Source organism: Phoxinus phoxinus (assembly GCF_949152265.1).
Source record: "Phoxinus phoxinus genome assembly, chromosome: 14".
Classification (NCBI taxonomy): domain Eukaryota; kingdom Metazoa; phylum Chordata; class Actinopteri; order Cypriniformes; family Leuciscidae; genus Phoxinus; species Phoxinus phoxinus.
The window spans coordinates 17,732,173-17,745,099 of NC_136889.1; the positions used below are offsets into that span (position 1 = coordinate 17,732,173).

The 12,927-nt window shown below is 36.6% G+C and overlaps 2 protein-coding genes across 2 annotated transcripts; one reads left to right on the forward strand and one right to left on the reverse strand.

The window, feature by feature from the left end:
- Positions 1 to 482: 482 nt before the first annotated feature.
- gdf10a (growth differentiation factor 10a) lies at positions 483 to 4,643 on the forward strand. Its single transcript, XM_079636139.1, has 3 exons — positions 483 to 966; positions 1,704 to 2,611; positions 3,005 to 4,643. The coding sequence occupies exons 1-3, from the start codon at positions 741 to 743 to the stop codon at positions 3,194 to 3,196; spliced, it is 1,326 nt and encodes a 441-aa protein (XP_079492265.1). The 5' UTR covers positions 483 to 740; the 3' UTR covers positions 3,197 to 4,643.
- A 4,032-nt stretch (positions 4,644 to 8,675) lies between these two features.
- On the reverse strand, positions 8,676 to 12,281 carry znf488 (zinc finger protein 488). The gene is made up of 4 exons (XM_079635377.1): positions 12,127 to 12,281; positions 11,532 to 11,756; positions 11,043 to 11,274; positions 8,676 to 10,431 (listed from the first exon to the last, which is right to left on the reverse strand). Exons 2-4 carry the CDS (start codon positions 11,745 to 11,747, stop codon positions 9,383 to 9,385), a joined length of 1,497 nt encoding a protein of 498 aa, XP_079491503.1. The 5' UTR covers positions 11,748 to 11,756; positions 12,127 to 12,281; the 3' UTR covers positions 8,676 to 9,382.
- Positions 12,282 to 12,927: the final 646 nt, after the last annotated feature.

Below are 12,927 nucleotides of genomic sequence, written 5' to 3' on the forward strand. Positions count from 1 at the left end.
GGGCATATTGAATGCAACATCGAACTATTGAATTACTTTAGAAAGTATATTAGAACAAAGATGTTTTACTGTGATGCATGATTGGTGGAATGACCCTTTTGGTGCTGTGTAAAATCAAAGTAACTTTATACGTGGGTCATTAAACGTATAAAAGGCCTTTATGAAAAATGTGAACCCTAATATTTTTCATCAAGCTTTTACAAAATGCATGACAGCAGCAGTCTGGTTTTATCAAATATAAAACTATCAACTTTAAAACTAATTTTTAATAAATCAATAAATAAATAAAGCTTCTAAGAGGGAATGTTGTGAAAAGAAAAAATAATTTCCAATGTATTTCCAAAAAAAAAAAAAAAAAAACCTGTGAATGTGCATGTTTTCTGGATTGTCCTCTTGTTGGCCTCCCGCTGGATCGGGTGTAATGTAGCAGCAGCTCCCGTTGGCTGGTGGGCGGATACGTCAGCACCTCACTTCGCTTATGCCTGCTCCCGTGGATTGTGGCGGTCAGAAGAAATAAGTGATGTATCACAGGTTATCCACGAGACTGATAGAACTTCTGAAACCACTTCCTCTCTGCACTGCGTTAAAAGGCGAGAAAAGCTTATATCCAAACCGCATCATTGGGAAACGTCATTCTGTCATACTGGAATCCTTTAATATGTTTTAATATGTGCTAGCGCGTTTTTTACCCTTCATCTACGGCATTCAATCGTCTGAAAACTTTTTCATTTCTTTGCAACATGACTTTTAAATGTGTCTTTTTGACGCACCTGTTACTGCTTTGGGTTGGATCCGAACCTGGCGCATCTGAAGGTGTTTGGAGAAGCGCGCGCGACAGCACGACGGACGCGCTCGATGCCACAGACGCGCTCTCGCAGCATATGTTTAAACTGTATGAGAAGTGCAACATTGAACCTAACCGATTCAAAGAGGGAAATACAGTAAGAAGTTTTAAAGCAAAACCTGGTAAGTAGGCCTAGCCTATGGAAAAAAAGAAATGTAAATGCAAACGCCATGCTGATACTATGACTTTTAAAACCAATCATGGTATTTGTATTTTTTTTAAATCTGCAATTATTACGATTCGCTTAATTATATCTTCTAAATGGCTCGATTTATGTTTGCTTTAAAAGGACAATAATTACGTTACTTAATGACTTTCTAATGACAATTTATGTTAGTAGTTTTCGGCTCTGTTGAGGTTTGTCTCGTGCAATGCAAATGTCTTGTTACACCCCTAGCACATTTGTGATATTTGTTTGTACTGCCTAAATCTAGTCAAGTGATAAATAATGGCAGGATATGATTTGTAGATGTACCGTGCGATATCGGAAGTGTTGCGGAACCACCGCAGACAATCCGCCACGTTTTGTGAACTCTTCTTGTTAATGAAACGTTGTTTGAAAACAGCTGTTTAAACCGGAACATTAAAATATCATTTGTCACACTCTCACGAAACAATACAGTCTTTTTTCTGCAGTCTGCTAAAGCATTTAATCAGTGCCGATTAAAAGACTGACATTGTTGCAGGTTCTAACTCTTAAGGGAACCTAAATAAACATTTCCATATGTCTGCTAGGAGTAACATGTCTCCTCACTTCCTTGTGCTTTCTTCAACCCCTTACACAGAACAAAAAGCCTGTTGTTTGAGCCCTTATTCATAATTAATATGTAACTCAGCAGTTTCTCTCGTATCTTTGCAGAGAATGTGGAGCAGAGGGCCTCATACTGGCTGAACCTTACTTCCCTTCAGGAGTCCGAGGTGATTCTCACATCTACGTTTCACTTCTTTTTTGACAAACGCCCACGCCAGAGGTCCTGGTTCTGCAAGCGCTTCAAGAACCCCTCTTGTCGCATCCCGAACTTCCAACTGCTACCCTCTGTCCGTCTTCTTTTCCGGTCTCCCTCCTTCAGCTCAGACCCAGGATCGCTTCTCGGAAACATCACCGTAGTTCCTCACAGACGCGGGACCTGGCAGAGCAAGGATGTGTCTGTCATTATAAAGGAGGCCCGAGATAAGAATCACCTTTTGATCACTGTGGAGTTTGACTATGGAGAGCAGTATCAAAGGTATCATGACCAGCACTCACCTTCCAGTCTTCCATACTTGCTAGTTTATGCTAATGACTTGGCCATTTCAGAGCCCAACAGTGTGGCAGTGAGCCTACAGAGATATGACCCTTTCATTGCAGACCAGCAGCCAACCCAATCTCCAGACTCCTCACTTGACATACGCGTGAAGCGGGAACTGGAATCGGACTTCTCTGATCCCATTGAGAACAACGAGCTCCCGGAGGTGGAGTACAACAGCTTCAAACAGCACGATCTGTGGGAAAGTGCTTACTTTGCGCTCAAGCCAAAGCCCTTCAAAAAAGAACGTCGGAGGAAAGGCCAGGAGCACGCTGATGGATTCGACAAGTCTCAGGTTCTCCGGTTTGATGAGAAAACCATGAAGAAGGCCCGGAGGAGACAGTGGAAAGAACCTCGCAGCTGTTCCAGGAGGTACCTGAAGGTGGACTTTGCAGACATCGGGTGGAACGAATGGATCTTGTCTCCCAAGTCTTTCGATGCCTTCTACTGCGCAGGAACGTGTGAATTCCCCATTCCAAAGGTCAGAGAACCTCATGGCGACAATTCGCGTGTGCGAATGTGAATCATTTAGACATGTTGAAATATTTAAAAATGACTATGGTTAATACAGCCTCTCTAGCCAGAGATTTTTAAACAAAGAATCCCTTCAGAAAATGTTGCGGTTCCAGCGCAACTAAAGCACACCATCTTTATGTGCAATTACAGTCAAATAGTTGTACGCTTAATGGGGGTTTTAAGCACATTTTGGACACATTTTCTTTTGAAATGAGCCAGTTTTAAAGTTCCTCTGTTCTGAATAATAGAAGGGTGTTGTAAGACATAATTTCCTCTGCTCCATTAAAGAAAGCAAAACAAAAGTTGCATATCTAAACGCTACCATACCTCATTATCCTCTCTTTTCTGCCCTTTTCAGGTGGTCCGCCCCTCCAACCATGCGACCATCCAGAGCATAGTCAAGGCCGTTGGGATAATTCCAGGTATCCCAGAGCCCTGCTGTGTCCCAGAGAAGATGAAACCACTCAGTGTACTGTTTATGGATGAGAGCAAAAACATCGTATTGAAGATCTACCCCAACATGTCCGTGGAGACGTGCGCTTGTAGATAGACTTGCTTGCTCAGAGGGGGAAAAAGACAAATGGGCATTGTTGTGGTTTTGAAACCGAATTTACCTTGAAGAGGCATATTGTCTTTAGTTTGCACTTCTTAGAAAGTGCATACATTTTTAAGGACTGCATTTCATATTTTATGAATGCTTATCTGTGTTATTTTCATTTCCTCTGTTTATTCATGAGGGATGTGTCGTAAACCTTTTTCATTGAGTAACATGAGCACTTACTCTTAAACTTATTGCTTAAATTGTCGGCTTTTCAGCTCCATGACATACATGGCTGTTGGAATTATACTAGTAGATTACTGGATATACAATAAGGCATACTGAATATAACATAAACCCTTTTGGCAGAGCTGTTGAAATACATTGGAAAGTAAATTAGAATAAATAATTATTTTGTTATTGAGATGAATGTTGGATGTAGTGGCAGGTTAAGTTAACGTCTTTGTGTATATTAAAAATGTAAGTGTAACTTGATATTTGGGACATTTAAAACCATATACATGATGAAGTAGCCTATGTGAAAATGTGAACTCTTTAATCTTTTTCATCAAGCATTTACATCAAACAGTTAGCATGACTGCAAAGCAGTCTCATAGTTAATCTGAACTTATTTTATATATATTCAAAAGTCTGGTCTGTTAGAAAATTGAGAAGCAAAATGTTAACAATCACATTTTTATGGGGGGGGGGGGGGGGGGGTATTCCCAAATGGTGCTGTTGCTAATCACTAAGGTCATTGATAGCTAGTGTTGACTATTTTTTTCTGTGCATTTGTTTTATTTTAAGAGAAGTTACACAATGTCCCTCTTTCCTTATTCAGACATGTTTGATGATCTTGGTGTGGTGCCATATGTAAGGAGTATTTGGGCCAAATGTGTCAGTGTGTATAAACAATTGTTCATTTGGATTCAATATATTATATTTTAGAGAATGTATTTTTGTAAATGTGTGTTTTAAATTATGACAACTAGCCTTATAAGTAGAATTAAAATATATGTTAAACCACCAATGTGTATTTTCTGCTGCATATAAATGCATTTTTCCTGCAGTAAATGTGCTCCTATTCTTTACTAAACTAAGAAAATGAATAAAAGAATAAGAATGTCCACTAGATTTGACATCAGAAACCTGCTTGGTACATTATTTCTTGACCTGGACATCAAAGACATCTCTAACCCACAGTTCCCACCTTCAAACCACTTCAAGAGCATCAGGTCACAAAGTGCAGGAAGTTCCAGCTCTTACTTCAACAGATGATGTCACCCGGCTCAAACTAATTTGATGTAAACCCTTTCAATCCCACTAGCCCATGAATGAAAACGAGAAGTGTGTTCTCAGAGAACAGAACCCAATTACTGTCTGCTATGTCTTTCCTTTGCATAACAAGGTGCGTTGAATGGCTTCTCTGTGCAGTCAGTGTGTGAAAAGAGACGACACTTGAAGATGTCAGTTGCATGGGTTAAATAGATGTGAATGTGTTTGCTGCTTTTACTGCTGTTTAGCACTAAAAACATGAAAAAGCATTCACAAATTAATATTTAGTGTGTTGAAAAATGTAAGAATTTATAAAATTATTATAATTAATACAAACATTTTGCTGAAAATAAAAAGTTTAAACCAGCCTAGTGTGCTTGTCTCAGCAGGTTTCAACTAGTCTCCCAGTCTTACCAGCTTACAAACCACAGCTAAAGACCAGTAGATTTATCAACCTTTGACTAGATATTCGGCGGCAACAAACTAATGAGATGATAATTATATGGTCTCCAATGTAATCAAAAGTTGTTTTCACCTCTCAGGCTAGTTTTTACAGTGTCAACTTTTAATTGTCTTCCACAGAGAAGAATGTGAGAATGTAATGCCAACATCCACTAAAGCCACACTATCATTTAATATTTAAATCAGTTGTATAAAGGACACCAGATCAGCAAAATGTAGAACCCAGAGAGCAAAATGTGTGTGGCCCACCTCTGGGCCTCATCCTTGCTTCAATTCTGGCCCAGTTCTGTTCAATAACTGTATAAAGTATATCAATTATATAAAAAAGAGTTGATTAACTATTAACTATTAAGCAGCTCTGGAGATAACAGTGATGTCATCGTCCAGCTCAGTTCAGTTCTCACATAATGGTGTCAATGCAGGCAGATCAATAATATTAAGAATGCATGTAGATGTGAATATGCAAACTTGTACAATAAATATTTACTTGTATACTAAAATTTATACTCACAGCTCCAATGTGAAAATCTGTTGAATGTTGAGATTTGCACTCGCAGACAATAGTCACAGACATGTATTATGAAATTGAAGCTGCAGACAAGTAGTCACAAAAAATGCCATTCACAGAAATACAATGTCGCATTCGCAGTACAACCTCAATTAGGTATTTGCAACTTCATTTGCAACTTTTTACTTTTCTTAAAATGAATCGCTACTTTTTTTAACTGAATCGCTACTTTTTCTAAAATGAATCGCTACTTTTTCTAAATTTAATCGCTACTTTTTCTAAATTAATCGCTACTTTTCTTAAGAAGAATCACTACTATTCCTTAAAGTGAATCGATACTTTTCTTAAAAAGAATCGCTACTTTTCCTAAAATGAATCACTACTTTTCTTAAAGTGAATCGATATTGTTCCTAAAAAAAATCGCTACTTTTCTTAAAAAGAATCGATACTTTTCCTAAAGTGAATCGATACTTTTCCTAAAAAGAATCAATACTTTTCCTGAAAAGAATCAATACTTTTCCTGAAAAGAATCAATACTTTTCCTGAAAAGAATCAATACTTTTCCTAAAAAGAATTGATACTTTTCCTAAAAATTAATCGCTACTTTTCTTAGTTAATCGCTACTTTTCTTAAAATGAATCAATACTGTTTCAAAAAAGATTCGATACTTTTAATTAAAACGAATCAATTCTTTTCCTAAAGAGAATCGATTCTTTTCCTAAAGAGAATCGATTCTTTTCCTAAAGAGAATCGATTCTTTTCCTAAAGTGAATCGATACTTTTTCTTAAAGTGAATCGATTATTTTCCTAAAATGTATCGCTATTCCCCCCGATACATTTAGGAACATTTTTTTTGCTATTTTTCTTAAAATGAATCACTACTTTTTCTAAAATTAATCGATACTTTTTCAAAGTGAATCGATACTTTTTTTAAATGGATCGCTACTTTTCTTAAAATTAATCGCGACTTTTCTTAAAATGAATCGCTACTTTTCCAAAAAAAAAGCTACTTTTCGTAAAGTGAATCGATACTTTTCTTAAAAAGAATTGATACTTTAAAAAAAAAGAATCGACACTTTTCATTAAAATTAATCTATTCTTTTCCTAAAGAGAATCGAATATTTTCCTAAAGAGAATCGATTAATTTCCTAAAGAGAATCGATACTTTTTCTTAAAGTGAATCGATTATTTTCCTAAAATGTATCGCTATTACCCCAACCCCCCCAAAAAATCGGTATTTTTCTTCAAATTAATCATTACTTTTTCTAAAATTAATCGATACTTTTTCAAAGTGAATCGATACTTTTTTTTAAATGGATCGCTACTTTTCTTAAAATGAATCGCTACGTTTTTCAAAGTGAATTGATACTTTTTCTTAAATGAATCGCTACTTTTCCTAAAAGAATTGCTACTTTTCCTAAAAAGAATCGCTACTTTCCCTAAAAAGAATCGATTCATTTCTTAAAATGAATCGCGACTTTTCTCACATGAATCGCTACTTTTCCTAAAATTAATCGCTACTTTTCCTACAATGAATCGCAACTTTTTCAAAAAGAATCGATATTTTTTTTTAAAGTGAAGCGATACTTTTCCTTAAAGTGAATCGCTACTTTTCCTAAAATGAATCGCTACTTTTCTTAAAATGAATCGCTACTTTTTTCTAAAATAAATCGATACTTTTCCTTGAAGTGAATCGATACTCTTTCTTACAGTGAATCGATACTTTTCCTAAAAAGAATATATACTTTTCCCAAAAAGAATCGATACTTTTCCTAAACATAATTGATACTTTTCTTAAAGTTAATCGATACCTTTCCTAAAATGAATTGATACTTTTCATAAAAGAATCAATACTTTTCTTAAGATGAATCGCTACTTTTTCAAAAATGAATCGCTACTATTCCTTAAAATAAATCGCTAATTTTCCTAAAGAGCATCAATACTTTTCCTTAAAATTAATTACTACTTTTACTAAAAAGAATCGATACTTTCTTAAAATTAATCGATATCTACACTTGTCTTAACCACTACATTGTTTACAGTCATTGTATGTGCAATAAGATGATCCATACGCCTTTATTTTCACTATGCTACTACAGGGACTTTGTGGTCAGTTATGAAAATCATTGTGTGTATGTGTAAAAACTGAATCGCTTTTAGATAGATGGCTATCAGCAGATGTAGGCCTATTTGGAAATGAAGCAATGTGGCACGTGTGTTCACAATAGCACAACTTGTAACAAACTGCATGTCTGCGACAGTGTCAACGCGCAGAAGTGATGGGCCAGCCCTGCATCTTTCTAACAGGCCTAAATACTCAACAGTTACTGAAAACCAAAGTCAATATTTAGTTTTCCAAATGAGGCCTGATCGATTAATGGCAGCGATGAAAGATGCTCTTTAGAGCGAACAGAGGATTTTCTGTGTATGAAATGACTTTCTCCTCAAGTGATTACCGTCAGGAGCGACCGCTGGGCTTCTAATTGCACCAATATTAGGCCAGTGTATACACATCTTTTCATTCAATATGTCTTCAGAAGTTCTGTATTTACTTTCTTGAATGAGCAGAATGTTTGATTTTCTAGCTAAATGCAGACGGGTGTCCTTTTGAACTTCGCAGTGAGGTCAAAACGTTGACTTTTTGGTGAACTTTCTCAGTTTATATCACCTAGCCTATAACCTAATTAAAGGGAGACTTGCAGGGGTCTTTAACTCAAAACTAAAACTAACTTTTTAGGAATTGTGCATGTGGCGAAGATAAACCTGAACACAGCGACATCCTCACATTTTCCACATACCAGCAAGGCCTATTTTGTGAGTAAAGAGACCTTCAAGGACTTAATAATTGTTAGACAGGGCACTCTACTGGTCACTCAGTGTTAGTGCATGTGTGTCAAATGATTGCTTCAATAAGTGTTTACTTTATTTTTTAAATAAAGGAGAATGTTTATGAGGTTATAAGAAAAAAAAGTTTACTTCATGCCGTACCACCATATTCACAAATCTAGAGAAATATAACACCTGTGTGAGATATTATTGACTGTCAAATGCAAGGACATTTACCACATATTATATTTAGGTAAACTGACTAGATACTTACTTGCCTAGTCCTAAATACTTGCTTTTTTAAATGAATTTAAAATTACATAATAAATATCAATGCTACTGTGTGTGCACACAAAAAAAATGGTTATGTGTTCCATATTTCTATAGATGGCTAAAATCAGAAGCAAACACATGGGGAATATGTTCAAAATCTTTAATGAAATACAATGACTGTACTTATCTAAAAAAAAAAAAAAAAAGAACAAGACAATATTTAAATAAATACATCCTCCTTGTCGTTGTGCTGATAAAATGTTAAAAAGAAGTAGACATCTGAAAAGAACATTGTAACATAAAGATTTGGCATTCTGAAGGGATGGATTTTTCAAATATAAATTTTCTTTACAAAACAATGTTACTCAAAACGTATAATACTTTAGTCAGCTGTTAGCAAACCTAAAAATGCTGGAGCATTTTACTCCGTTTCTCAATAGCATTTACAGCCTACTAATCCTGACATTTGTAAGGCACTATTAGGTTGATAATGATCAGGCAATTCAACAGTATTAGTCAACTAAATGGTACAGCTATTTATAAAGGGAAAGTCATGCATGTCTATAGCCACCTAGTGGCGATGTAGGCCTGCCCTGAATTGCACGACCAAAGCTCACACTACATGGCTGAAATGACAATGACCGCGTGGAGAAAATGACGACGCTTTACTGTTGATAAATGGTTAAAAGGTTCAAGTTTTTACCACGTCTGTAACGTATTGCTATTTGCTACAGCAATAAACCTCCTCTGTCCAATAGCAGCCTAACTACAAATGTCCATCATTAAGTAGCCTAAATGCACAATTTATGGTCAATGCATTAAAAACATATTAAAGTGCGCAAGAGTTTTTCTCCTTAATTATGTGATGTCATGTGACGTGAGAGGTGGTGACGCTCTCGAAAGTACTCGTGACAGATGGGGCAGGTGAGTTTCTCCTCTCTCCTCCGCCTCACCTGAGCCTCTACGGCGAACTCTTTCTTATGATGGGACCTCATGTGAAACACCAAGTCGGAGGTCATTCTGAATGAGAGGTTGCATTTGGCGCACCAGTTCTGCACTGAAACACCCATTGGAGTGTAAGTAGGGGGAAGAAGTGTCAACGAAGATGTAGACTGCAGCTGGCCACCTATAGCTCTGGTCCAATGCTCGGGTGCGTAATAGAAGGATCCTCCTGTAGCCAAAGGAGCGGACATCACTCCACCTGCATGAGTGCCTGGCAAGTCAGCGTGAAACAGGTGCGAAGCCAGTACATTTCTGTATCCCAGAGAAGGTTTTGATTTGAAAGAGTCTGAGATAGTATCCGAATCTGGTGGTGAAGTGTTCTGAAATTCCGTGAGGGTACGTTTGCTGGGTGCACAGAACGCGCTATTCTGTTCCGAGTGCGCGCTCTTGGGTACAACGAACGAGAACGCGCTGCAGTCGGATTGTAGGCCTACGTCAGGCGCCAATACATCTCGTGATGACTGTTCAGGGTTTGACTGCTCTGATGGTTTTCTAACCTCGGTAAATGCGCTGTTTTTATTTCTTTTTGACTCACTTGTCGAAGAGTTGTCTGTAGATTGCGACGAATCCTGAAAAGGCGGATAGTCTTTGTTGGCGTTGGCGTGATTAGTGATGTTGGTTCTCTCCAATAAAACTGTTTTTCTGTTCCTGGGGCTTAAGGAAGCCTCTTGTTTTCTTTTTCGAGGTATGGCCATCTCTTCGGAAGAATCGTCCCTTTTGTGCTCCAGATCTCTTGCAATGTTGTGGAAATCTATGACTTTGCGTTGTCGCTTGACTTCTTGTTTCTGTTCGTTGGTTGGCCGGATAATATCTACTTTTTCCTGCGCACATAAAAAACGACAGTGGGCAAGGAAAGGGTTTTCGTTCTTGAACGCCTGGCCGCATCTCGTACATGTGTAGTCTGCATATGAAGAGAAACAAACGCTGTCAGAGCATGATGATAACAAACAGGCAATTTTAATGTGATATTTTGTATCCATATTGTTTTCTCGCATTTCTGAAAACCTTAATCGATATCTATCTATAATTTTTTAAAATTATGAATAGCCTAATACGTTTCCTTAGAGTTAAAACATTTGATCTGAACAAAAAGTGCCTGACCTTGTCAAACATTCAAAGAGTGTATTTCTTGTCACATGGGAACAAAATAATAAAGAAATAATGCAATATTATGCCAAACTTCTTATGCGAATGTTTTTTTTTTCAAGAATGTCTGCATTTTAATGACTTTTTTCTTTTTACATAATTGACTTCAACCACTAAAAAAAATAGAAGCTGAAAGAGGTGTACAAGTTATTTTTGTGTAGAATATATTTGTGTTTGTATTTTTTTCCTTCATTTATTCAGTCAAAAATAGACAAAAATACAACCATTGACCAAAAGACATTCCATGGCATTTTGAAGTTACATTAACTGGTTTAACATGATTTGAGCATTAATGTATGCATTTATGCCATTAATAATTAAATAAATTAAAACAAATTGTTTTGTTTTTTGAAAGCTGATACTCACCATCTGTCAGGGCTTTTGTCTTTATGTCTCCAAACCCCAAAAGATGAGACAACTCCTCGTCGTACCAAACAAGCAGTTCGTCCCCTTGTTTCACATCTCGAATAGTCCGAAAGTGCAGCTGTCCTCCTTTCAAGTAGGCCTCAGTATTCTGTTCTTCTGCGCTGACTGCAGCCTGTACTAACCGTAGCCAAGGAACTACAAATGGAGAGCCTTTCATCGCCTCAGGATCTACCTGTTGATAGAGGGACATATTTGCCATTAGAGGAAATCTAAAACTGAAAACTTTTTTTTCTTTACAAGAAAAGTCACCTTTTGCACTGCTTAGTGTAACACATATTAAATATCTGGATTATGCAGGTTTAATTTCCTAACACACCAAAAAAGAGAAATTATTGTGAAGTGCAGTCTAAAATAAAAACCTTTAGATAGGCTAATGTAGGCTAAGTGTGAGTCCATGTTTAAATATGTAGTGAATGCTAAATTACTCACCCTAAATACATATGATTTATTCCGTTTGTCAAAGGATTTCAGTGCAATGAATGCTATAGTGTCATAAAAGTTATTATGGAGAACACATGGACCGAATGATGTTCCGGCTGGTACATCCTGTGTAACTTGTACACTAGTGAAGAAATCCGGGACGTGATGATGGAGAAATTTGCTGTCATTAGTCCACAAGGCGCGAGGCATAAAACTCTGCTCCATGTTTTATTCCTGAAAATTTGAATAAAAATAATGAGAAGTTAAAAAGAGGAAGACATGTAAATAATGTTTGCATGCTTAAATTTAATTAATGGAACAATCTTACAACCTAATGATTTTTCATATCAATTTTTTTATTTTTTATTAAATATATTGACATAGGCAGTGATTCATTCAGTTTGACTGAGACTGAAATGAATTAATCGGTCTGTGTTGTGCGAAATTGATTGTTGAATCAGAACTTTACAGTTTTTTTTAATTTATTTTTATTCTGTTTGATAGACATATATATGCTATAGGCTAATGACGTTTAAATAATCAGCCGACATTTTTGTATAAAATGTAAGATCTTAAAATGATATGCAGTAAAAGCGTATCTTACCTAAATTACGTTAGGATTGAGGATGCTCAGGAACAGGTGCACAATCCAAGGAGACGCGATTTGAAATTATCCACCGAGAGCTCGCGATCACGACTGTCTCCTGATCCTGACAGTCTCTGGACTGTCTCTCGCGCTGTGCAGTCACGCACTTATCCACGCTGAGGACGCGGAGCTGATGCGCCTCATTTCTCCCCAAACCCCCCAGGTGGCGTTTTGATTGGTGCTCCACCAGCTTTGAAGGCGTGTTAATTAGAAGCGAGGGTAATCAATGACAGAAGTCAAAGACCGTTAGATTGTAAGTAGCCTAACACAAAAGAATGTATGCTCAGTAGCATGTATGCACATTTAAAACGGGTCTCTGAGTTATAAACCCAATCATAACGAGTAGCTAATGTAGATAAAAATCCAACTGTTAGATATTGTGCTGATTCTCCAATTAAACTTTTCTGTCTCTTATTGTGTTCCTATTTTTTAACAGTGCTTATTTAATTTATTATAAAATGGTTTCTTATCAGATTATTTTATTTCAGAAAAAATAGGCTTAATAGGTTACTTTCACATATTTACTTTTTTTTAACCTTGCGCATTATTGAGTGGTTCGAATAACAGCCTATAATTTGTGCTGTCAAATCGATTAATCGCATTAATTGCATCTAACACAAGTTTGTGTTTACATAATAAATGTGTGTGTGTGTGTGTAAATATATATTTATATTTATATAGGCCTATCTAACTGTGTAGCCTACGTGAGAGGGTGACTTCTGGCTTCAACGAAATATCTTAAATACTATGTTATGTTTA